At 42.5% G+C, this 26519-nt stretch overlaps 2 protein-coding genes across 2 annotated transcripts in view; both read left to right on the top strand.

Annotated features, from left to right (window-relative positions):
* Positions 1-14169, top strand: part of LOC117540950 (protein NLRC3-like) — a 21282-nt gene extending 7113 nt beyond the window's left edge. Inside the window, exons 2-8 of the mRNA XM_034207914.1 lie at positions 28-1678; positions 2125-2298; positions 3342-3512; positions 8790-8960; positions 9373-9419; positions 9581-9608; positions 12663-14169. Of these exons, the coding sequence (XP_034063805.1) occupies positions 28-1678; positions 2125-2298; positions 3342-3512; positions 8790-8960; positions 9373-9419; positions 9581-9594 (2228 nt within the window). The 3' untranslated portion in view covers positions 9595-9608; positions 12663-14169. The remainder of the gene's footprint in view (positions 1-27; positions 1679-2124; positions 2299-3341; positions 3513-8789; positions 8961-9372; positions 9420-9580; positions 9609-12662) is intronic.
* The window catches only part of LOC117540955 (protein NLRC3-like), a 105636-nt gene that overhangs the window by 43113 nt on the left and 36004 nt on the right, over positions 1-26519 (top strand). The window lies entirely within an intron of this gene.

Raw genomic sequence — 26519 nt, 5'->3', positions numbered from 1 at the left:
CCAATCAAGTGCAGGGACATCTTTAAGCCTCACCTGACCAACAGACTCTCATCAGAGCGGTCCTGACCAACGGAGTCGCTGGAGTTGGAAAAACCTTCTCAGTGCAGAAGTTCACTCTGGACTGGGCCGAGGGTTTGGGAAACCAAGATGTCAGTCTGGTGATCCCGCTCTCCTTCAGGGAGCTGAACCTGATCAAAGGTAAGCAGTACAGTCTTCTCAGGCTGCTCCATGTTTTCCATCCAACCTTACAGAAGGTCACAGCAGAGCAGCTGGCTGTCTGCAAAGTGCTGCTCATCTTTGACGGCCTGGATGAGAGCAGACTTTCTCTGGACTTCAGAAACAGTGAGGTTGTGTCTGATGTCTCACAGAAGTCCTCAGTCAACGTGCTGCTGACAAACCTCATCAGGGGGAAGCTGCTTCCCTCAGCTCTCGTCTGGATAACTTCCAGACCTGCAGCGGCCAATCAGATCCCTCCTGAGTGTGTGGACAGGGTGACAGAAGTACGAGGCTTCACTGACGCCCAGAAGGAGGAGTACTTCAGGAGGAGATCGAGTGATGAAGACCTGTCCAGCAGAATCATCTCTCACATCAAGAGCTCCAGGAGCCTCCACATCATGTGTCTGATCCCAGTCTTCTGCTGGATCACTGCTGCAGTTCTGGAACACATGTTGACTACAGACCAGAGAGGAGAGCTGCCCCAGACCCTCACTGACATGTACTCACACTTCCTGCTGGTCCAGACCAAGAGGAAGAAGCAGAAGTATGAAGAGGGACATGAGACGAGTCCACAGCAGCTGACGGAGGCTGACAGGGAGCTTCTTCTGAAGCTGGGGAGGCTGGCGTTTGAACATCTGGAGAAAGGAGACATCATGTTCTACCAAGAAGACCTGCAGCGCTGTGGCCTTGGTGTCACCGAGGCCTTGGTGCACTCAGGAGTTTGTACAGAGATCTTCAAAAGAGAGAGTGTGATCTTTGAGAAAACAGTCTACTGCTTTGTTCATCTGAGCATTCAGGAGTTCCTGGCTGCAGTCTACTTGTTGCACTGTTACACCAACAGGAACAAAAAGGTCCTGAAGGACTTCCTGCAGAGTGATCAGGATTACTCATCCCTGGATGTCTTCCTGAAGAGAGCCATGGAGAAATCCCTCAGAAGTGAAAATGGCCACCTGGACCTGTTTGTCCGCTTTCTCCACGGCCTCTCTCTGGAGTCCAACCAGAGACTGTTAGGAGGCCTGATGGGTCGCACAGACATCAGACCAGAAACCATCCAGAGTGCCACCAGAGGCCAGCTGGGTCGCACAGACATTAGACCAGAAACCATCCAGAGTGCCACCAGAGGCCAGCTGGGTCGCACAGACATCAGACCAGAAACCATCCAGAGAGCCATCAGCAACCTGAAGGAGATGAGCAGTGATGAAATCTCTCCTGACAGGAGCATCAACATCTTCCACTGTCTGACAGAGATGAAGGACCACTCAGTACATCAGGAGATCACAGAGTTCCTGAAGTCAGAGAACAGATCAGAGAAGGAACTCTCTGAGATCCACTGCTCTGCTCTGGCCTACATGCTGCAGATGTCAGAGGAGGTTCTGGATGAGTTGGACCTGGAGAAGTACAACACATCAGTGGAGGGACGACGGAGACTGCTTCCAGCTGTGAGGAACTGCAGGAAGGCCAAGTGAGTCAGATGTGATTCACTTTATAGACTAATGAGGATCAGGAGTTTAATTATTCAAATGAACACGATAACATTTCTGCTGTTTAAATACTGAGAGCAAAATAAACCAACACTGTTCTTCTATTTATTTATAATAATAGTTAAACTGAAGCGTTCCTCTCTTCATGTTGAGTGAAGGAGGCGACATGTCAAACACATGAAGGACTCTAGAGGTTTCTCAGCATGTGATCACAGCACACAGCAGGACTCACAGTTATCACAGAAAGCACTTATTACTTTCTAGTAGTTTCTTTATCATTAAGACACACACGTTGTTATCACAATGTGTTGGAGTTTAAAATAAGATCTAAATCATTTCCCACCAATAACAGAGTCACGTCTTAATGCTGAGTTTAATGTAATGTTTCCTCTTTTTAACACATGTTGTAATTTATATGTTATTATAGACTCACTGGCTGTGGACTCTCAGAGACTGGATGTGAAGTCGTGGCCTCAGCTCTGAAGTCTGACTCCTCCCACCTGAGAGATCTGGACCTGAGTAACAACGCTCTGAAGGACTCAGGAGTGGAGCGTCTGAGTTCTGGACTAAAGAGTCCAAACTGCAGACTGAAGTCTCTCAGGTCAGTTCACTGACTGCAGTTCATACAGATCTGTTTGTGTTTATGATTTACTGAAAGAACAAATAGAATATTATTGTTATTTTGTCCACTTTGCTAATGACTGAATATTGATCAGAGTAACAGAGAGAGGTGAATGTGTGAGGGAGAGAGTCTGAGCTTCCACAGACTCACTCTGAGCTCCAGGAGTCAGTGGAGATGCTGTCAGGACTGATGAGCTGTGAGGGAGAGGAAGGAGTTGATGAACATCTGATCAAAGTTAAAGTTCCAGATTATCCGTTAGAGAGCAACGTTCAGGGGTTAAGTTGGTGTTTGATATGTGGGGGAGCTCTCTGTGGAGGTGCGAGGGTTTATATTAAATTATTAATATATAAACAAAAGGTTTAGAAATATCCAACCTTCAAATGACTATTTTAAATCAACGTTGCTCTGCACACTTGCTGAAGATCATTTGTGTGGAGATCTCAGTTCATTTGTAGAGCTGCTCGAGTATAGCACACACACACACACACACACACACACCACACACACACACCACACACACACACACACACACACACACACACACACACACACACACACACACACACACACACACTGAGTCAACTCATATGGACCTTAAATAAAGTCTATATTAAGAATGAGAAAAGTTTTAACATATATATAGTTTTTAGTAAACATGTGAGAAGTGTGCGAGGGTGATGACGTCAGAGCATCGTCCTCTGGGCTGAGCCCTGGAAACGTTACACGTGTTTTTTTGTTGTTGATATTTTTCTTAAGATATTTAAAATGGCACGGTCGTAAACATTGAATTAATCCATTTGATAATATGTAATCAACTTAGGCACCCCTCCCATAGAAACAATAATCATTACAATACAGATATTCATAACTCATATTCCAATACCTGAATCATTTTGAATATTGGATGAATCATTCCCATCCCTAATTCAAACCCTGTTTGACTCTGATCAGATTATTAAACCTGGAGTTATTTCTAACAGGAACTTTGTTTTCTAAAGTTACATCATGTTTTCTTTATTCAGACTGAGTCGCTGCTGGTTGTCAGAGATCAGCTGTTCTGCTCTGGCCTCAGCTCTGAAGTCCAACCTCCATCTGAGAGATCTGGACCTGAGTCTCAACGATCTGCAGGATTCAGGAGTGGAGCTGCTGGGAGATCTTCTGGAGAGTCCAGACTGCAGACTGGAGACCCTCAGGTCAGTGAGGGGTCTCTGCTGGTTCAGCAGTATTGTATGAAACTCAGGGAGGTGTTTCTCTCACTGGGGAACAGATCAGTGATGTTACCCACTGACTGCAGGCTCTTCCATTCTTCCATCAACTAGAGAAGGCCAGCTGGAAATGCAAAGCCTCACTTTAGTAATCTACTCTCTGACAGACATGTGGGGTTTACAGAAGAGAGGGAAAGGTAGTCTGTTCTTTATTTTAATGTTTTGTATGTGATGTTTTCAGTTTGTAGACTAATGGCTGGTATGTCATCACATCTGGATGTCATCATGCTACCATGAGCAGCTGGTTAGCTTGACTCAGCAAACAGATGGGGAAACAGCTGGCCTGGCTTCGTCTGGTTTTTGTTCTTTATCCTTTAATTTTCACACAATTGTTAATTTGAGAAATGCTGACTTTAATAAATATGAAATTAGGATCACAAGAGAAACAGACGAGCTGACTCTCCTCCAACACATGTCTTTCTATCCATTATGAATAATCACGCAAACATAACATCTAGTCAAATGATGTTCTCCTCAAATGCATGGGTCTATCCCCCAGAGAAGGACTTCCAGCAGCTCTGCAGTCACAGAGCAGAGTAAGGGAGCCATGCCTCCCACAGAGCCTACCACAGTGTGCCTCTGGGATGTGATTGAGTGTTGAAGTTATTCACCTTTGGTTATGGACCAATCTTGGTGCTCCACCCCTTTTTGCCAGTTGTACCTGACCTACCAGAAAGGCAACCTTAAGAGCTGAGATGAGATATAACAGACTCCCTCTGAGCTCCATGAGTCAGTGGAGATGCTGTCAGTACTGATGAGCTGTGAGGGAGATGAAGGAGTTGTTAAACATCTGATCAAAGTTAGAGTTCCAGATTATCAGTGGATTGTTTCTAAATCATCTCTGATATAGAGAGGTGCAGGGATGACGTATTTACCCGGAAAAAAAGCAATGGGATTCCTCCATAGGATTTTGGAAAATAGCTGGAAATAATGTCTGTGGAAAACCAACCTGTTTGATAAATGCACGTTTTGTTCAGCCGGATAATCTCCACATGTCTACTTTTATAGTGTTCGAATCATAAATCTAATCGCTAGAAGCAAAATGCTAAAGTTATGCTATAAAGGAACTACAGCCGAGACCAGCAGCACGATTTCAACGTCACGCCGACTTAAGATCTATATTTAAACATACAGATTCTAAATGGTACGAGTTGAAGCGTTTGTTTGAACACTTTGCAGGAGGCAGGGACTTGCTTTCAAGCAGAACAGGGCAAACTAACTTAGAGGAGTGTTTACGTGTTCGGTGTAATGACGTACAACGACCTCAACTTCTGTAGTCCTATTCAGCCACTTGGTAACAACCATCGTTTTTCAGACACGTCAACTCTTCAGAAATCACCAGTGGGGTCACTGCTGATGGATTTAAAGTCGCAGAACAAAACGTGATCCGTCTCTTCAATGAGTCTCAACCACAGACCTTAGTTCCAGATATTTTCCTAAATCCTATGGAGAGATCCCATTGGCTCTGAGACGAGGGAACAGGAAGTGGAGAAATGCTGACTCACTTCCTGGTTTTAGGACTTGTCCCTGCATCACTCTATTAACCAAGGATGGGTATTTGAGAGCAAATTTATATTCGAATAGTCGACCCCCAAAAAAACAGTTAACAGAATATTAGAAATGTACATATTGTAGTGCCGAGAGAAGGGAGTCGGAGGCGGTGCATCAAAGGTGCAAAGTTGGCTTTATTGAGCAGCAGAAAAGCACATGTTGTCCGGTTGCAGTCCGGGAAGAGAAGGGGAGAAGAGAAAGGAGGGCACACAGTAGGTACACAAGAGGTTCAGTTAACATGTGTGTCCGTGCGGAACAATACCCCCAACCTGTAGTTCCATGGGTGAATTATGATAAACAGTGATCACTACAATATCCTATAATATATATATTTTTAATAATACATTTCCGTTTTTTGTGTAGGACTCTCTCTTAAGCCCCTGTCACACTGTCCCGAAATTGATACCCGATAAAGGAAATGTTCAAATTCGGCTGTGATCGTAGCAACATCAGGCCTTTCGTGAGGGCATCTAAGCCATCGTATGACCGCCGGTGGAGTTTCTCAGGCTCCGGCAGCAACTTCGTGAGCGGCAACTTCGTAAGGCTCTCGTGAGGGCAGGGGCGGACTGGCCATCTGTAGAATCTGGAGAACCACAGAACGGCTGGTCGTCAAGGGCCGTTGACGGCCGGCCGGCCCTTTAAAAATAATTGTTAACGTCATCATTTAAGTAGCGCTGACGGCCGACAGAGGGCGACAGCAGCCGCTAATGCAGTTGTGTGGTTCTTATCTGTCAATAACACACGAAGAAGAAAAAAGACCGGCCACACGAAGAGAAGGGATTAGACGCCGCGGCAGACAGGGAGAATGAAAACACATGGATACAAATCAAAGAAAATAAAAAGGTGGGGCCGAGAAGGCAAGAGAAAAAAAGGTGAAGTCACTCGCAGGTGAAGCATAGAAATGTCGCAAATTGACAGACCTTTTTGGCAGCAGCGCTGCTACAAGCACTATCAGCAGCAGCTTAGAACAAGTGCAAGATGATGAAGAGAATGATGAGGGCGCGAGTTCAGATATACAGCCAGCCTCCTGCGTTCATGATGAGGGACAGAGTTGAGCTGGTGCAAGAACCACCTCAACTGGCACAAGTGCAGAGCAAGAGCAAGAGGTGGGTGAGAATTATCCCTTGAACTCAGTGGCGTTTTCTCCTGGAGGCCAAGGGAAGCCAGGCTTCCCCTGTTTTTTTGGATTGTAGTTATCATTTTAATAAATAAATAAAAACACTTAGTTTAGTTTCGGTAATTATTCTGCCGGCCCGTCTCTCCCCCATTCTCATTGAGTATTTTACAAAGAGTGAAACAGCGCCCCTCTAGATGTTATGGTGAAACAGTAGATTGCACTCTGTTGCGAGAGGAGGCCAGCCGAAATTGATTTCGCTAGGTGAAAAAAATCAAGGGATTGACCAATCAGATGAGGCTCACGTCATGCCTCACAATCCAATCAAATCACATCAACTTCAGTTCATACTGTTACTGTCATCACCGCCCTTAAAAAGTAGCAAGCAACTGAAGCAAGTGCAATTACGGAGGGTGGAGATTTGGAGTATTTAATCAAAAATAATTTTACTAAACTTCCGCTACAGCAGCAACTAAAAATGAAATCTTATGACAGGCCAATGATCAAACTGGAGCTGTGTACGTAAAACTTTATATAATAAACAGCGGATTTCTAACATTTGACATTTCATGTGGCCGGACTGGGTCAGTTTCCAGGGCTGAATTTTAGTCCCAGTCCGCCCCTGCGTGAGGGCATCTTGTCAAATTGTGTCATCTTCGTGTTATCATCGGTGCATTCGCCCTCACTCTGATCGGGGCGAATGCCCGATGGCACCGATGATAACAAGATGCCCTCACGATGGCCTTACGAAGGGCACAATTGACGCACGAATTCAACACGAAAATGAACCTTCGCAAGGTCCTTTGGCAAATCTTTGGCATGCCAAAGATTTTGCCACCGCTCACGAAGTTGCTGCCGGAGCCTGAGAAACTCCACCGGCGGTCATACGAAGGCTTAAGATGCCCTCACGAATGGCCCGATGTTGCTACGATCACAGCCGAATTTGAACATTTCCTTTATCGTGTGTCCATCGGGTTTTTTATTGCACAACAAAATCATGTAAATATATTATGTAAATAACCCAATTTGTGTTCTGTGAAACTAAAAAGGATATAATATATTATGTTGAAGGAGAGTTGACAGGAAGTTGTTGTTGCTATGGAAACAACATTACGGAGAAAACGTAATATTTTCTACATATAAAGACGGATAAAGTAAAAGTCTAGTAAAGTCTGAAGATATCAGTACAGTATCATAGTACTTTAACATAATTGTTTTTGGTACTTTCGTTGCAGTTGTATGTCTTAAATGTAATGTAAATGTTGCCTTCGTGTGTGGTTCGGGGCCATCTTCGTGCGAAATTCACAATTCAATATTCGTGTGTCCATCGGGTGTCAATTTCGGGACAGTGTGACAGGGCCTTTAGAGTGTAACGTTCAGGGGTTAAGTTGGTGTTTGATATGTGGGGGAGCTCTCTGTGGAGGTGCGAGGGTTTATATTAAATTATTAATATATAAACAAAAGGTTTAGAAATATCCAACCTTCAAATGACTATTTTAAATCAACGTTGCTCTGCACACTTGCTGAAGATCATTTGTGTGGAGATCTCAGTTCATTTGTAGAGCTGCTCGAGTATAGCACACACACACACACACACACACACACACACACACACACACACACACACACACACACACACACACACACACACACACACACACACACACACAGTCAACTCATATGGACCTTAAATAAAGTCTAAATTAAGAACGAGAAAAGTTTTAACATATATATATAGTTTTTAGTAAACATGTGAGAAGTGTGCGAGGGTGATGACGTCAGAGCATCGTCCTCTGGGCTGAGCCCTGGAAACGTTACACGTGTTTTTTTTGTTGTTATTTTTCTTAAGATATTTAAAATGGCACGGTCGTAAACATTTAATTAATCCATTTGATAATATGTAATCAATTTAGGCACCCCTCCCATAGAAACAATAATCATTACAAGGCAAGTTTATTTATATAGCACCTTTCAACACAAGGCAATTCAAAGTGCTTTACAAAAAATGAAAGAGATTAAGAAAAAGGCATTTAAAATCAGTCATTAAAAAGAAAAGCTAATAAAATAAACATTAAAAGAAAAAAGTACATGGATAAGAGTTGTAGCGGACCTGCAGGTTTCTGGGAGTTTGTTCCAGATATTTGGAGCATAATAACTGAACGCTGCTTCTCCATGTTTAGTTCTGACTCTGGGGACAGAAAGCTGACCAGTCCCTGAAGACCTGAGAGATCTGGATGGTTCATAATTTAGCAGGAGATCAGAAATGTATTTTGGGCCTAAACCATTCAGTGCTTTATAAACCAGCAGCAGTATTTTGAAATCTATTCTTTGACACACAGGAAGCCAGTGTAAAGACTTCAGAACTGGACAATACAGATATTCATAACTCATATTCCAATACCTGAATCATTTTGAATATTGGATGAATCATTCCCATCCCTAATTCAAACCCTGTTTGACTCTGATCAGATTATTAAACCTGGAGTTATTTCTAACAGGAACTTTGTTTTCTAAAGTTACATCATGTTTTCTTTATTCAGTCTGAGGAGCTGCTGTTTGTCAGAGATCAGCTGTTCTGCTCTGGCCTCAGCTCTGAAGTCCAACCTCCATCTGAGAGATCTGGACCTGAGTCTCAACGATCTGAAGGATTCAGGAGTGGAGCTGCTGGGAGATCTTCTGGAGAGTCCAGCCTGCAGACTGGAGACCCTCAGGTCAGTGAGGGGTCTCTGCTGGTTCAGCAGTATTGTATAAACTCAGGGAGGTGTTTCTCTCTCTGGGGAAACAGATCAGTGATGTTACCCACTGACTGCAGGCTCTTCCATTCTTCCATCAACTAGAGAAGGCCAGCTGGAAATGCAAAGCCTCACTTTAGTAATCTACTCTCTAACAGACATGTGGGGTTTACAGAAGAGAGGGAAAGGTAGTCTGTTCTTATGGGATGTTTTTTGTTTCTAATGACTGGTTACTTCCTGTCAGCTGAGAGCTGAGGCAGGCAGTCGTAGTGTTTGCAGAGAAGATATGATGGGATGTAAAGCATGAGATCAGGACTCTGAAGCTGACTCAAAGAACAAACACTTATTTTAAACTGGATCTAAAACTGTTGGATTGTGTTCATCTCTACAGGATCGGATATAATGATGAGACGTTCAGAGCCACGATCCAGAAGACCTGTGAGTACTGAATATCCTCCATTCATCCAGATATGAGACTCTTTAATGGAGCATGAGCTCAGAGGAAAACAACACTCTGGTTTCTCTCTTCATCATCTTGTCTGTTTCTCTTCATGTTTTATCATCATCATCATTCTCTCTCTCGCTCCTTCTCCTCTCAGGTGACAGGAAGTGAAGACACACAGGAAGGTGAGAGGTCGTACCAAGTGACCTTTATTTATTGAGGTTTCACTACAGAATAAAATGTAGTTACTGGTCAGTGTTTTCTGGGATTCAAGAGAAATCTGCAGCTCAGGTTTTATTTGTTCACAGTTGATTTATCACGGGGCGAGTTTGAGACGTACAGAGGAGCGTGGAGGCATTTAGGAAAGTATGAAAGAAGGCTGCAGCTGAGACTTCCTGTTGGCTGTCCTCAACATTAAATGAACAAAAACAATCAATTGTACTTAAAGCTGACCATAACCTGAAAATACTTTTTTTCAACCCTTGTAGGTGTTCAAAAGTTGTTACCGTTCATGGTGTTCACGGGTCAATTTTGACCCATGATTTATCTCAGTCCAAAACACAAAAAAAAAGAAAAGATTATCATCCAATATTGTTTTAACTACATCATAATTAACTTATAATGCATTCATAACTGTACAATCCTGTTGTCATGTAGTGTTATGGCCCAAAACACATTACACCACATATTGCACACGTACATGTGTGTGTTAAGGTTCAAGTGTTAGTGTACATATTCTTTGAGAAAGGTGGAGTTCCAGTGGGGGGAGGGGGGCATAGGGAGGGGAGCAGAGGGAGGGGAGAAGAGGGAGGGGAGACCAGGTGCATGTTGCGAACAATTATTGTTACAGTAGATCAGTGGTTCTCAAAGTGGGGGGCGCGCCCCCCCAGGGGGGCGCAGAGGCATGCCAGGGGGGGCGCGAGAGACCAGGAGGAAAAATGGTTAAAAAAAAAAAAGATATAAAAAAAAAAAAAAAATCATAATTTTAAAAATTATTGATTCGAAAATAATATGATGCAGTACAGTATTATTACGTGTTGAGAGATGTATCCATAGATCTCTTCATTTTGCTCTCAAAGTGCACCAGATTGATGCATTTAACTTCAATATTTAAAAATGAAATCTTCCCGGGGGAGCTTGCCCCCGGACCCCCCTATGTGAGGTCCACACACCACCTATAAAAATAGCACTTTACCCCTGCTAAGCTGATTATCGAGCCTTCATTGTAACAGTCGCGGGTACACTGTGTATATGCGTGGGGAATGTTGCAGTAGAAAATTCCACTGTAGCGACCGGTACATTAATGGGAAACCCTAAATGTTTGAGCACCCTCTATGAAACGTCAAGCTACCTGAGCTACTGAGCCTGACTATTTGTGTTGGGGGGGCCCGACTTTTTTTTTTCTCCAAAGGGGGGGCCTGACAGAAAAAGTTTGAGAACCACTGCAGTAGATGAAGGGGGTGGGGGAGGGGTGTCTAAAGTCAAAGATGAATCTTGATTGGGCCAAATTTGACCTCGAGTCACCCACAACAATTCGGCAGGGTCTCCCCAGACCCCAACACCAAATCATACACTGTTTTTTTAGAGACCTTCAGAGTTGGCTAAAATTATCAACATTTGTTTTGTAGAGTTTCTATAGCTGTTGTGGAGGATATCATGATGCCTTGTTCCGATACAAAAAACGAGAGCGTAGTTATTATATAATTTTAACTTGAAACGGGTCAAGGGAGACCCGAACACAACATAAGGGTTAAATGAAGAAATATATTTAATTATATATCAGTTAATCTGCTGTGATCAATGTCTCACGCTCTGCTGTGATTGGCTGGTCCTGCTGTCACATGTTAACTCGTTAATAATCCTTTGGAAATCAACAACGAACTCAGAGGTTCCCAGTAATCTGAATACTTAGCTTTGGTCTTTGGATGTTCTGTTATTGTAGTTTGTGTTCGTTGAGCTGGAGTTGAACTAACTCTGTTTCATAACTCCAGGCTCCAGTGTTCTTCTCACCTGAACACACACCTGGATCTTCATACAGCTGATCCTCTAACACGACCAAACACTACTTCAATAATATCTTTATATAACCATCCTTCTTTCATTTCATGCCATGTTTGCACACGTCTGCACAGCCCTCCACTTTAAAGCAGGGCCGTTTCTTCCTATAGGCGGACTATGCGGATGCCCACTAGGGGGCCCCCGTGCCCACTAGGGCCCCCAAGCTGAAAGTTCAGGTTCAGCCTCAATATGTTTGGGGAGAATTCAAATGAGCCGTCTTTATTTGTAGACAGCCCCCTCCTGTGTTCGGTGAAGCATTATATGCTTAAGAATCAAATGTAGGATATAAACACAACTAAACTGCAACGATAGCAAAGCTGAGGCTTGTGTTTGTGGGGATCAATAACGCCCAAATCATTTTTGGGCTGTCAGCCAATCAGTGACGTCTGAGGAAGATGAGACATATCAATTATACATTGTTGAGGAAATGCTGCATCTCTTGCATTTATTGACGTAGAGGAGCCTTTTGTTTGGCTTTTTAATATCATTTTTGGTAAGTTTCAATTGCTTGGTTTTCGTGAAATTAGCCTGTTTTCCTCTTAAAGTGTAACAGATTGATGCGTCTCCACAGATCATCTTAAAAGCTTCGGGATCCCCCCATTGTAGTTAAAAAAACAGCATCTTGCATGGGGCCCCCAAACAGCATCTTTAAGGTTCTTTGTATATTTACATTTAAATTTGGTGTAGATCTAATTATTTTTTTAATTGTAAAAAGTTTCTTAAAAATACTTATTTTTATTATCTTTATATTCTTGACCTTCTATTGCAAATTATTTTCTTATGGTGTTTATGTTCGCGCCACCAGACACTAAATCTACTTCCTTGTGTGTGTAAACGTACCTGTTAATAAAGGTGGTTCTGATGAGGGACTGCATTCAGAAGAACCTCTGCTATACAGTAAACTAACCTAGGATGGTGTCAGCCTAACATAAACATTCATACGTTCAGATAACAGGTTCAATTTAAATACTCAGGTATAGTACAAGTACATCAAAATTGTACTTTAGTACAGTACACGAGTATATATACTTAGTTCCTTCACACCACTGTACAGAGAGGTGAGAGCAGATCAGATAGTATTGATCCAGTGAGAACAAATACTCTCCTCTATCAGTTGAAGAAGCCCGTCTACAATCTACTGCTGGTTTTGTAACCAAAGTATTTCCCTGTTTCTCTTCCAGGTCCCAGAGGGCTACCTGTTGACCCGTGTCCATCTCAAAATGGTCCCCAGGCATCCCATAATCCTGCGTTTGGGGGGGAGACGTTCTCCCTGTAATCAAAGCACTGGTTCTCTTGGAGACGCTCTCAAAGTCTTTGAGGACAAAGTCAGAAAAAGCCAAGAAGAAGAAATGATTTGAGCTCTTCTTTGTGTTCATCACCCCGGGTTCATTTAAAGGTCTCCTATCAGGCAAAAGTCACTTTGTGATGTCTTTTATACATCAACATGTGTCCCGGTGTGTCAGGAGACTCACGCAGCGTCAGAAAATAAAACCCTTCTCTTTTCCTCCGTACCCACATCTCTAAAAACGGGGCTACAACGGAGCTGATCCAGATGTGCGTCCGATATGACGTAATATCAGAAATGTGGGCGGGCTTTACGCCCACGGCCCTATCAGAAAGTTGCTGTCAGAAACCATGCGGAACGTAATATGGTCTGTGTTTACATTAGCATCGCTAACACTCAGAGCTAACCTGTACTGGAGAGCATGTGTGTGAAGAAGCAGGAAGTAAAAAGGAACTCACCTTGTGGTATAACCGGCAAGAGAGAAAAAGAGTTTGAGCTCCAAACTGTTTCAGAGATAATCCTTGATGTGGTTTGGAACATGATGGCGTTTAATCACCGCAGCGTTTAGCTTTATCTCCAGAGAATACTGAGCAGGCAAAAGCTTCCCCTCCTTTTTTTATAAAGCTAAGGACCCAGAATCAGTGTTTCTCTAACAGCTGGAACAGAGGGATATGAGGGATTCTAAAATGTATGATCTGTTTGGTATTTTCAGCAAAAACCTTCATAGACATTTGGGCTGGGAATCACCAGGCTCCCCACGATACGATACTATCACGATACTTAAGCCACGATACGATAGTATTGCGATTCTACGATATGCTAAGTATTACGATACAATATATTGCGATATTGCAAATCACATGGGTCGTATCCATGTCCGTCTTCCCTTCCTGGTTAAAACATGTATTTGCAAAATGAATAGTTTATGTAAATAACCCAATGTGTGTTATTAGAACCTGAAAAGGAGATTGCATTGTTTTTGTTGCTTTCATTGCAATTGTATTCATGTCTTAACGTAACTTCCTGTTTTATATACGACCATCTTTCGAAGGAATATGCTAAAGTGTATATTGCATAATAGGAAACCTTTAATATCCAATCAAATGTTCTCGTTGATTTGTAACTCTTCTAAAGGAGCTCTGCCTGGTGTCATTGAAACTGCTAAAGCTTTGTGTGCATGTAGTCTTTATGACATGTGATCAGATATTGTTGAAACCTATTAGATGTGTTCTCTTCAGAACCGCTACAGGATGTGGATTTTGTAAATTGTGGCATTTAAAAAAAATATATCTTTAATATTTGTTGTTATGCTTCTTAGTTAACGTTAAGCTGTCTTTGGCTCTTTCTGCTGGAACAAATGTACATGTACCCTCTGTGGGACTAATAAAGGTTTTCTGACTCTGTGATGTCTTCTGTGAAATGCATGAGCAGCTGAGCAGAGAGTGGGTTCAGTTTATTGACGGCGGTCTGTGTCCATGTATAAAGAATCCATACAAATGTAATAAACAATGTAATACAAATAATAATCTTTGTTATGGAGTTATGGATAAAACAATACAATTAAATTAATAAGGTTAAACTAATAAAGTATGCGCAGTCATTGTTCTTCTCTCATCCATTTATTCAGGGACATTAACCAGCATGGCAGTGCTGCATAATCAACAATGAGACATATGGCACTCCGCGCTTGCTTATGACGTCACAATGGGACGTACCATTAAACATGGAGTAAGAGTGCTATTACAAAGTAATATTTAACACTCCCACTCAACCTTAACTCTATTGGTTACATGAAAACAAAACAACAATATAATAAGGCTTCTCTGTTGCCTTAACAATGTGAATACACTTGTGCACAAACATGTCTTGAGCAAACCTCTTCAGTTGTAGCTTTGTAGCTGGCTTGGTCATGACATCAGCAATCATTAACTCAGTAGGGCAGTACTGCAAAGTTAACTTTCCGTTATTTACAGTTTCCCTCATGAAATGGTACTTAATATCAATGTCCTCGTACACCTTTGTTTGTGCATACTGCTATGTGTCTACCTTTAAGTAGCTGATCTAAACAGATACATTCTTGTATAGCTGATGCTAAAGACATGTATTCTGCCTCACAGGTGGATAATGCCACTGTTGGTTGTTTCTTTGTTTCCCATGAGATCAGAGAGCTTCCTTTACTTAGACAGACACAATATCCTGATGTGCTACGCCTGTCTGTTTTATCTGATGCCCAGTCAGCATCACAGTACACTTTTAGACCTCGTGCCTCTCTGTCATTTCTCTTAAAGCATAACTCCTGTTCTGTTGTGCCTTTTAGATATCTGAATAACTACAATGTTCCTCTGTTGGTGCAGCCAAGTGCTGAGATAGTTTACTGACCACAAAACCTATATCTGGTCTAGTACATGTGGACAAGTCAATTAAACTTTCCACTGCCTCTGTATTTAGTTGGGTCTGTCCATTTCTCAGAATCATCTGTTTGTTCAAGTGTTGGCTCACATGGGGTCCCCTGGCCTTGCTATCCTGCATTTCAAACCTCTAGGATTTTGCCTATATTTCTTTTGAGACATTTTAACTTCACCTTGTTTGGTAAAAATCAATTCCCAGGAAATGTTTCAACTTTCCCAGGTCCTTCATTTTAAACCTGTCAGAAAGCATAATCTTTACAGCTTCCAGTACATTTGTGTTGCTTGCTGCTATGATCAGATCGTCAGCCCATACAATCATGATGACCTTTTCATCATGTTTCTCTCTTGTATACACAATGATCAGCTGGATTCTGTATGAAACCGTTCTCACTCAGACATGTGTGCAACATAGCATTCCAGTTTCTACCTGATTGCTTAAGGCCATAGAGAGACTTTTGCAACTTACAAACCCTGGCTAAATGATGCGCTGCGTGCTAATAGAACCGTCCTTAGGGCAGCAGAGCGGAAATGGTGGAAAGCCAAACACCGTGACGACCTCCTAACCTATCAAGCTCTCCTCTCCTCTTTCTCTGCTTCGATCTCTCAGGCAAAAAGCACTTTCTTTCAAGATAAGATCCAATCTTCCTATTCCAATCCTAAAAAACTATTTTCCATCTTCTCCACCCTCTTGGACCCTCCAAAAGCCTCTTCCCCCTCCTCACTTCTGTCAAGCGACTTTGTTACCCACTTTGAAAAAAAGGTTGATGATATTCGCTCTTCTTTTTCTGACTCACCTTTACTCACCGCTGGGTCACCAGACCCTCCTTCCACCAACACACTAACCTCCTTTTCCCCTCTCTCTCCAAGTGAGGTTCTTACCCTCATTACCTCTGCCCGCCCTACCACCTGTCCTCTGGACCCTATCCCTTCAAACCTCCTTCAGACTATCGCTCCTGATATTCTACCGTTTCTCACCCATTTCATCAACACTTCTCTAACTTCTGGTCACTTTCCAAACAGTCTCAAGGAGGCAAGAGTAAACCCTCTCCTAAAGAAACCCACTCTCAACCCGTCTGATGTTATAAACTACAGGCCTGTCTCTCTCCTCCCGTTCCTGTCTAAATCACTTGAACGCGCTGTCTTTAAACAACTCTCCTGTTATCTCAATCAGAACAACCTTCTGGATCCGCACCAGTCTGGTTTCAAGGCAGGTCACTCCACAGAAACTGCTCTCATTGCTGTCATGGAGGAACTGCACACTGCTAAAGCAGCCTCCCTCTCCTCTGTCATCATCCTGTTGGACCTGTCTGCTGCATTCGACACGGTGAATCATCAGATCCTCCTTCGCACTCTCCAAAAACTTGGAGTTTCAGGCTCTGCACTTTCCCTCCTCACCTCATATCTGAAAGACCGTACCTACAGGGTGACTTGGAGAGGGTCTGAGTCCGACCCTTGTCAATTAACTACGGGGGTCCCTCAGGGCTCTGTTCTTGGTCCCCTCCTCTTCTCCCTGTACACAAACTCGCTCGGATCAGTCATTAGCCCGCATGGTTTTTCATACCACTGCTACGCTGACGACACCCAATTAATTCTGTCCTTTCCCCGCTCAGAGACCCAGGTCGTCGCACGCATCTCTGCTTGTCTAGCTGACATCTCTCAGTGGATGTCTGCTCACCACCTCAAGCTCAACCTTGACAAGACTGAGCTGCTCTTCCTCCCGGGAAAAGATTGTCCAACTCTTGACCTGACAATCAACATCGGCACCTCAGTTGTTTCCCCGACTCAGACTGCAAGGAATCTGGGTGTGACCCTAGATAACAACCTGTCCTTCACTGCAAACATCGCTGCTACAACCCGTTGCTCCAGATACACGCTTTACAACATCAGGAAGATACGTCCCCAGCTGACTCAGAAAGCGACTCAGGTTCTGGTCCAGGCTCTCGTCATCTCACGCCTAGACTACTGCAACTCCCTCCTGGCTGGTCTACCTGCATGTGCCATCCGACCTCTGCAGCTCATCCAGAATGCAGCGGCTCGTCTGGTTTTCAACCTTCCTAAATTCTCCCACACCACTCCGCTCCTCCGCTCCCTTCACTGGCTTCCGGTAACTGCTAGAATCCACTTCAAGACACTGGTACTTGCTTACCATGCTGTGAATGGATCTGGCCCTTCCTACATCCAGGACATGGTTAAACCGTACACCCCAGCGCGTGCACTACGCTCTGCATCAGCCAAACGACTCGTTGCGCCCTCGCTGCGAGGGGGACCCAAGTTCCCATCGGCGAAAACACGTGGGTTTGCTATCCTGGCTCCAAGATGGTGGAATGAGCTCCCCATTGACATCAGGACGGCAGATAGCTTGCACATCTTCCGGCGCAAACTGAAAACTCATCTCTTTCGACTCCACTTCGAGCGTTAGAACTATTAACGAAGCACTTTTATACTAATAGAGGACTGGCTTACCTAAAGCCAGTTGAGTAGCACTTGAAATGTTTGGCTCTATGAAACCTGATGTACTTCATGATTCTGTTTTCTTCAAGGTTGTGTCTTCCTGGTCGAATGTACTTATTGTAAGTCGCTTTGGATAAAAGCGTCAGCTAAATGCAATGTAATGTAATGTAATGTAACAAACTAGGTTTTCCCCGGTTACTGACTTTTCTTCATAGCCTTCTGGTTGCTCCATATAGATTTCACAATCAATGGGTGCATGCAAATAGGCTGTCTTAACGTCCATCTGGTGTAAAATGAGTCCCTCTTGTGCTGCTTTCTGCATGAGTACTCTTACACTTGTCATTTCAGCTGTGGGAGAAAATGTCTCTGTTCAGTCTGTTCCTGGTTTTTGACTGTAGCCTTGCTAACCCTAACCCTAAGCGAATAGTCGCGTCCGGTGTGAACACAGCATAAGACACGAGGATAGGAGTCGAGGAGGGGAATTAGAGAAATGAGAAAGGCCCATAGTGTTAGAATTGGATCATAAAACGACCAAAGCAGTTTAGTTTTGAGCATCAAATGAATTAATCTGTGCATTAAATACCCGGTTTATCATTTATAAAGTGTGGCATATCTGTACAAAATCCCCCAGAATAAAAAAAAGAGGAAAAATGTCTTATTTTTCGATGCAATTTACTTGAAAAGGCTAGAAAATGCACATATTTATAAACATTTGGTTGATTAGTTCTGGATTTCATGTTTTTATATAATGTAAATAATGGATATCCTTCTATTTCTGCACAAAATTCAAATGTAAACAAGCCTTATTTGGGTATTTATTATATATTTATATAAACAATTTAAGTATTCATAGTATAACATTGTCAATATGATTTGGATTCAAACATTAAACCTCAGTAATGTGGGATTTATTTATATATTTCGTCAATTTCAGTTTTGTTTTTTAACATTGACGGTCAGGAAAGGACAGGAAAAAAACATGCATTTAAACTACGTCGCATCCGGGAGAGGGGGCGGGTCTTAAACTGTCAACTAACCGAAGAATAACAAAAACAAACATCGAGGTTCCGGAGACGGTGAGTAAAATGGTCTCATAACAACAGCGTATTAGTGACAAAATACAGCATTAATAATAATATAAGATGTCTGCTTTAAAACTCATCATAAAGCATCGGCTTTAGCAGAATATTACATCTAAAAAACCCAATTATTCTGATACAAAGCCGTAAAACATGTACTTGAAACATACATTTCGCTGTGACAGTCATGTTAAAAGCGTTCAAATGTGAAATTCATAATATGCCCTGGGTTTCTGTTTAAAATGTCGATGTTAATAATGTTATTTAGGTACATTTGCATGAGGGAGATTCGCAGACAGGCCTGTTTCGTAACCAGCTCCCCCCCCCCCCCTGCTCGCAGAATGCATTGCAAAACTCCGTTGAAAAACCTCTTAATGTAACATTGTATTCGCTCTTAGCAAGTGCATATAACACGTACAGTTCTCATTTCGACTTTTCTTAAATCGGGATGATTTGCAGTATAATTCGGCATTAAAACAACAAGTAAATTATAGTCGTTGCTTTGTGTAAAACTGTTATTCTTGCATTTGGTTGTGCATTGTCGCCAGTTACAAAACGTCCTCTTAATCTAACATTGTATTAGCTACTAGCAAGTGGATAAAACACTTGCAGTTATACTTTTGACTTTGTTCGAATCGTCATGGCTTGCAGTTTAATTTGGCATTAAAATAGTAATAAAACGCAAGTCCTTTCTTTATGAAAACTGTTATTTGGTTCAGCATTGTTGCCATTAACAGCGTGAAAAAAACTCAAAATGTAACGTTGTATTTGCTCCTTGCAAGCAAATATAACACGTACAGTTATTATTTTTGACGTTTCCTGAATCGTCATGGTTCGCCCTTCAATTCGGCTTTAAAATAACAATAAGAAGCGATCATTTCTTTATGTAAAACTGTAATTATCTTATTTAGTTCAGCATTATTGCCAGTTACCCAGCGTTAAAATATCATCTAAATGTAACGTTGCATTGGATGCTACTAAGCGTATATAAGTAATACAATAATAATTATTGTAGAGGAAACTTCTGTGTAGCTATGCAGTGGGAGTCACCGACTCAGGAAGGAGACACAGGAAGAGCAGTAGCTTTGATGTCAAACACATGATGGTTTATTTGGAGTTAACGGCCGGAGGATTCACGTCACAAGTCCAAGAGTCAGAGGTTCTGACTTCACGGTAGAGTTGCCACGTCAATTCTGAAGAACTCTACCCCAGACCCATGTATTTAGCTAGTTCAGAGAGCATCATCAACATGCTGCATAATAAGATAGAATGATAACACCTCTATCAGCTGACGCCAACAGGCAGGAACAGGGAGACAAAACACTGAGAGCACAGCAGCCAAGGTTACAGGTGCCTGTGCTCAGTCAGGACAGTTTGAACTGATACACTGGGTCAAAGTTATGGGCCTTGGAAAATATTTCCACAACAATTATAACTTTTCCCGAATCGTCATGACTCAACGTTTAATTCGGCATTAAAACAACATTAAAACGCGAGTTGTTACTTTATGTAAATCTATATTTCTTCGCATAATGCCTTGCCGAACTCCGATTAAAAACCTCTTAATTTAACGTTGTATTCGCCTCTAGCAACTGAATATAACACGTACAGTTATAATTCTGACTTTTCTTAAATCCTCCTGACTTCCCGTTTAACTCGGCATTAAAACAACAATATAAGACGAGTCTTAACTTTATGTATAACTGTAGTTCTTGTATTTGGTTCAGCATTGTTACCAGTCAGTCGCACCACGGGGGCAGTAGCAAGCGTATTTTTAAAGTTGGACTTTTGTTATGAAACCAAACTTGGTAAATATGACGATTTGAAGAAAACACTCAGACGTGTAGCTGGTGAGCAGAGACATATGTAGTTACCCAGGTTAGCCTACTATACTTAAGTACCATTTTGAGGTACTTGTACTTCACTTGAGTATTTTCATGTTATGCTACTTTATACCATAATTTACAAGCTACTTTCCAGGTATGGATTTATAACACAGAATTTAAATCATAATGTATTATTATATGCTAAGATACTCAGCAGTATATCAAGTCATTTGAAGAATCCCATGAATGGATTAATAATTATAACACAACATTTTATATGTTTAAATCTGATATGGGCCATACCGGAAAATGACTACTTTTTGGACTTAAAGTATATTTTGATGCCAGTCCAGAGCACCAGAATCCTTCATCGGTCCCATCGAGGGGACGTTTACATTGTTACAGCAAAGTATAGATAGACTACAAATACAAATCACACACCATGAGATAAAAAGGTGTGCACATAGTATTTAAAATAAAATAGAACATTTACAGAAGTACACATACTGGGAAATTAAGTAAGAAAGCAGTATTTATAAGATAAAATAAGTGTAACATTTCAGAATGAAGTGAAAATACAGATACTTTTTTAAATATATTGACATAATAACATACAGATTCCTGTTGGAATTGAATACCTAAAAAGTAGAAGCCAGTAGTCCGACCTCTGCAGCTCATCCAGAATGCAGCGGCTCGTCTGGTTTTCAATCTTCCTAAATTCTCCCACACCATTCCGCTCCTCCGCTCCCTTCACTGGCTTCCGGTAACTGCTAGAATCCACTTCAAGACACTGGTACTTGCTTACCATGCTGCGAATGGATCTGGCCCTTCGTACATCCAGGACATGGTTAAACCGTACACCCCAGCGCGTGCACTACGCTCTGCATCAGCCAAACGACTCGCTGCGAAGGGGACCCAAGTTCCCATCAGCAAAAACATGTGGGTTTGCTGTCCTGGCTCCAAAATGGTGGAATGAGCTCCCCATTGACATCAGGACGGCAGATGGGGAAACCACCTTTGGTCATGTCTGTGAGGAATTGACAGACAAAATTACAAAAATAATCAAAATAATCAATTCTATATCAAACTGCATTGTGTATTGTATGTGGTACTATTGCTATTTCTGTAGTTGAGGTAGTAATTCATATTTGTTTCACCATTTTTCCATGTAGAAATTCATTACCGTAATGCGTCCGGAGTTTTTTTTTTTACATTTAACCCCAAAATATCACAATAAATCTGCACAATTTAATACATACATAAATACAAAAAATTGTTGAAATGGTACATTCTTACTGGTAATATAATTATTTTGGGTCTAAGATTTATGAATTAAAATATTTTTGGATTAATATGTGTGTCCGGAGCATGTGAAGTTCATTACCGATGCACTGCCTATTTGGCCCCATTACAATTCCTGTTTGTTTAAATTAGTGTTTTTTTTACCCATGATGCATTGCATGGAAGAGAAGATGCAAGATGGCTACAAGGTAAGATGTCCTTTCAAGGTCAAGCTATAGATATGTTAAAGATTCCATTTACTGACACCCCAGTGTACACTACTAACTGTCATTACCGTAATGGGGTATTATATAATGGTTTTTTTTTAAGTTATTGATTCCAAAATCAATAGAAAAGTAGCTTTTATAGAGCCAGAATGATAGTGCAAATATTTCTTTTGTAGCATCATGGCTATGCTAACTATTATGCTAGCTAGTGTTATGGTCATTCATTACCGTAATGCTCTGCATTCATTACCATGTCATATAGGAGGCTGTTACGGTAATGAATAAAATTGTTGCGGTAATGAAAGAAATGTGTGCAGCTATGTATGGTGAGCTTTAACTATAAAGAAATAATTTATATATATTATTTGAATCTAATTTATTTAATGAATACTGAATCCCTCTTGAAATTAAGTTCAGAAAAGGTGGAAAGGAAAAGGGCAGCTTCCAAGGTGAGGGTGGTGAAGCACAGAGAGAAAGTGTACAGCAACCCAGAGCTGCTGGAAGAGTACAGAAGGAAGGAAAGAGAGAGGTTAGAACAGGACATCTTCACATTGTGTGTGAGAGAGTGAGTGAGAAAGAGGGAGAGACAGAGAAAGAGAGAGACAGAGAAAGAGAGAGACTGAGAAAGAGAGAGACAGAGAGAGAGAGACTGAGCCATTGTTTCCGCCAGGGGGCCGTCTTGCTGTCATTGGATGCCCTTTTTCAGCTCGGAGCGCCCTCAACTCGAGCCGAGGCGGCCCAAAAAAAAGATTTATCCGAGAGAAGATCGACCATTTTTATCGTTTAAATCAGGGGTTCCCAAAGTGTGAGGCGCGCCTCCCCTGGGGGGCACCAGAGAGCTTCAAGGGAGGCGCAGCCGCCAGAAAAAAATAAAGAGAAACAGTGAAATCTAGCTAGTTAACTTCAGCTAACTTTATGCGAGCGGCAAAATATGGATAGATTTTTAGTGAAGTTACCTAAAGTGAGAGAGGAGACAGCGTCTGTCAGAAAACGAAGGAAGTATGACAATGATTATTTGAAGCTAGGATGTTCATGGACCGGTCCTGATGACACTCCACTGCCACAGTGTGTTATCTGCAACGAGATGCTAGCTAATGACAGTATGAGACCATGTAAACTCCGGCGTCATATTGAGACGAAACACCCATGTTTTGGTGACCAAGCCACAGGAGTTTTTTGACCGGAAGCTCAAGGAATTGCAGTCACAGAAAAATGTCATTGACACATTTAGCACTGTGAATACAAAGGCAACAGAAGCATCATACCGAGTGGCGTTACGGATAGCTAAGGCAGGTAAACCTCACAACATTGGTGAAACGTTACTCCTCCCTGCTGCTAAAGACATCTCCGTCTCAACTATTTCTCTCCGAGTGCAACGTATGAGGAAGCTGCCATCCTTAACCTCAACATGTTTAAAACATAAAGATAAAGAGGTTTAAAAAAGCTATTGTTTCATGTTTTAAGGAGGTGACGCTCAGCCAATCAAAAAATAGGAAGGTAGCGAAAACAGAGCATTTTATGACATTTTCTCACCTTACATTTTCTCTTTGAAATGCAATTGAATACCCCTGCATTATAACAACAATAATAATAGCAATAATAATTGGGAGGGGGGGGCGCGGCTGTGATTATGTTCTCTGAGGGGAGGCTCACCTTCCCACACTTTGGGAACCCCTGGTTTAAATGACAAAAAGGAAGATGACATCCCTCTGTTGGAGGGGCAAAGGAGGCTGGTGGGATTTTTTTCGCCGCCAGCAAAGCCGGTTCCTGTGACGGAAAAAAGTGTACTGCCAGCGAGCCTTGCCGTTGGCTCTCAGCCCGAGCCTGAGTTGCCGCCATCCTAGTCTCCGCCAGCATCCCCCGCCCGTGCAGGTGCCCCGGGGCCGGAGTTGTCGTCATCTAGCCTCCCACCCCATCCAGAGCCTACGCCATCTGACAATGTCACTTCTACACCCGTAAGCCACGAAGAGAAACCGGTCAGCCACAACAAAAGGAAGTTTGTCGGAACCTGGAAAATGAAGTTCCCGTGGTTGTGCTATAACAAACAAAGTCATAAAATGTATTGCACACTATGTAAGGGAAAAAAAGCACAACGTGTTCACCGCGGGGACGTCCAACTTCAGGGTGAAGACTTTAGAGATGCACATAAAGGGGGTAGATCACAAAGCAGTGCTAGATGCACAGCATTTACGAAGAAACAACGTTCAAGTGGCCGTTAATCGAATGGTCTGTGACAGATCAAAGGCGGTAATTGCGGCCAAGAGGAACGTGTATTACCTGGCAAAATAACTGTTGCTGACACACAAAAACAAAAGCTTGAATGAACTGTGCATTCTGCAGGGATGTGAAACCTTGGCAGAACTGCGAGTTTCAGAGAACGCCCTCACAACGACATAGTGCAGGACATGCAGTGCGCCGTAATGTGCTGAAGGAGGATTTCATTGCAAAGTTAAATAACTCAACATTCAAGGGGCTCATGACTGACGAGTCCACGGACATTTCGGTGGAAAAGCTTCTTTGCACATATGTTAACCTAATAAATGACGGTGACTTAGAAACCCACTACTTGTGCAACACAAAGATACTGCATGCGACGCTGCTACCGTAACACAAACCATTAAGGAGCAGTTGCAAAATTACAACATCGACCTGAACGACATAACTGGCATCCGTACAGATGGGGCAGCGGTTATGACTGGAAGAGAAAATGGGTTCGTGGCGCGTTTTTAAAAAGGGAAAACCCAGCCATCGGTGGCACACACTGCGCTGCACATAAGCTAAACTTGTGTGCCCAGCAGGCTGCTGTGGCGATACCATCCCTCCAGCGCTACCAGAGGACGGTGGGCAGCATCTATGGATACTTCTCCAACAGCAGCTCTCGGCAAGCACGGCTTAAAGAAATGCATGTCATCCTGGACACTGATGACGTTCAGCCTGCTGTAACCTCAACGATCAATGCGCTGTGAGCCATGCAGATTGGAGATGAAGGCGGCCTAAAATTCCAAGAATTCTTGGCCAACATTGCGGAGAAAAACGGCGAGATGTATTTTAAGGGAGAAAAGATAAAGGCCACCAGGGCGATGCGGCAGGCCATGGATGGTGTAAGGCAGCGCTTCCTCGACACCCTCATCCAGAATATTGAAGATCGTTTCCCCGACATCGGCCGCTTTTCGCATATTTGACCCATGGTGTCTGCCACGGGACAACACTGAACGTGCGCGATTTGGACGCGATGAGCTGCAGACCATTCTGGATCACTTGTGCCCAGCGGGACGGGAACCTATCGTTGACACGGACACCTGCAGCGCAGAGTGGTCACCTTTTAAGGAGCTGGTCCATGCAAACTACAGCAAAAATTCCTTCCAGGAGTTGGTGAAGATCATGGCTACACAACATGCTGGCTTCCTACCTGAAACCACAAAGCTCCTGGCTGCAATCTCGGTCATTCCAATGAGCACGGTGCGGTGCGGACGTGGATTCAGCATTCAAAATCGCATAAAGACCAAGGGCAGGGCAAGAATAAAAGCAGAACATCTCGACTGAATCTGCATTGAAGGACCACCCATTGAACAGTTTGACTTCTACAGAGCCGTGGAAAAACACTGCCGCATTTTCCAAGGACCATGCAAGGAGCGATGTCCCTGCCGGCAGCGGTGATTTTATACAGGTACATTATGTATCATGTAACAAACGTTACGTTACTATTGTCTATTGTGTGTGTAAAGAGACAGTATATAAAAGTAACGGTGCAATTCAAAATTGTGTGTGTGTGAATATATACGTAAAGTGAAAGTATTTATAAAGCAATAGTATATCTCTTCTCCATGTAAGGTCATTACCATAACAAAAGCTTTTCATTACCGACATGCTCTGTTCATTACCATAACACTTCCTTAATAAGTTCATATTTTGATAGGAATATGGAAAACCTTCAAATTTTCATTTTGTACAGGAAATGTTTGGTATGTCTGTTCATATTTTAAAATTGTCTTTTTTCAATCAATTGTACAATTTACACCACAGTAAAAGTCAATGTGTGGAACATAAAATTGTGTTACGGTAATGAAGTTAATAACTAAAATTATTATATTATTATATATTTACCTGAATATTTTCTGACTCACCTTTACTCACCGCTGGGTCACCAGACCTTCCTTCCACCAACACACTAACCTCCTTTTCCCCTCTCTCTCCAAGTGAGGTTCTTACCCTCATTACCTCTGCCCGCCCTTCCACCTGTCCTCTGGACCCTATCCCTTCAAACCTCCTTCAGACTATCGCTCCTGATATTCTACCGTTTCTCACCCATTTCATCAACACTTCTCTAACTTCTGGTCACTTTCCAAACAGTCTCAAGGAGGCAAGAGTAAACCCTCTCCTAAAGAAACCCACTCTCAACCCGTCTGATGTTATAAACTACAGGCCTGTCTCTCTCCTCCCGTTCCTGTCTAAATCACTTGAACGCGCTGTCTTTAAACAAC

The sequence above is a fragment of the Gymnodraco acuticeps genome, unplaced genomic scaffold (assembly GCF_902827175.1).
Source record: "Gymnodraco acuticeps unplaced genomic scaffold, fGymAcu1.1, whole genome shotgun sequence".
In the NCBI taxonomy this organism is placed as follows: Eukaryota; Metazoa; Chordata; class Actinopteri; order Perciformes; family Bathydraconidae; genus Gymnodraco; species Gymnodraco acuticeps.
Note: the sequence above shows the minus strand (reverse complement) of the source record. Positions and strands in the feature narration are given on the sequence as shown.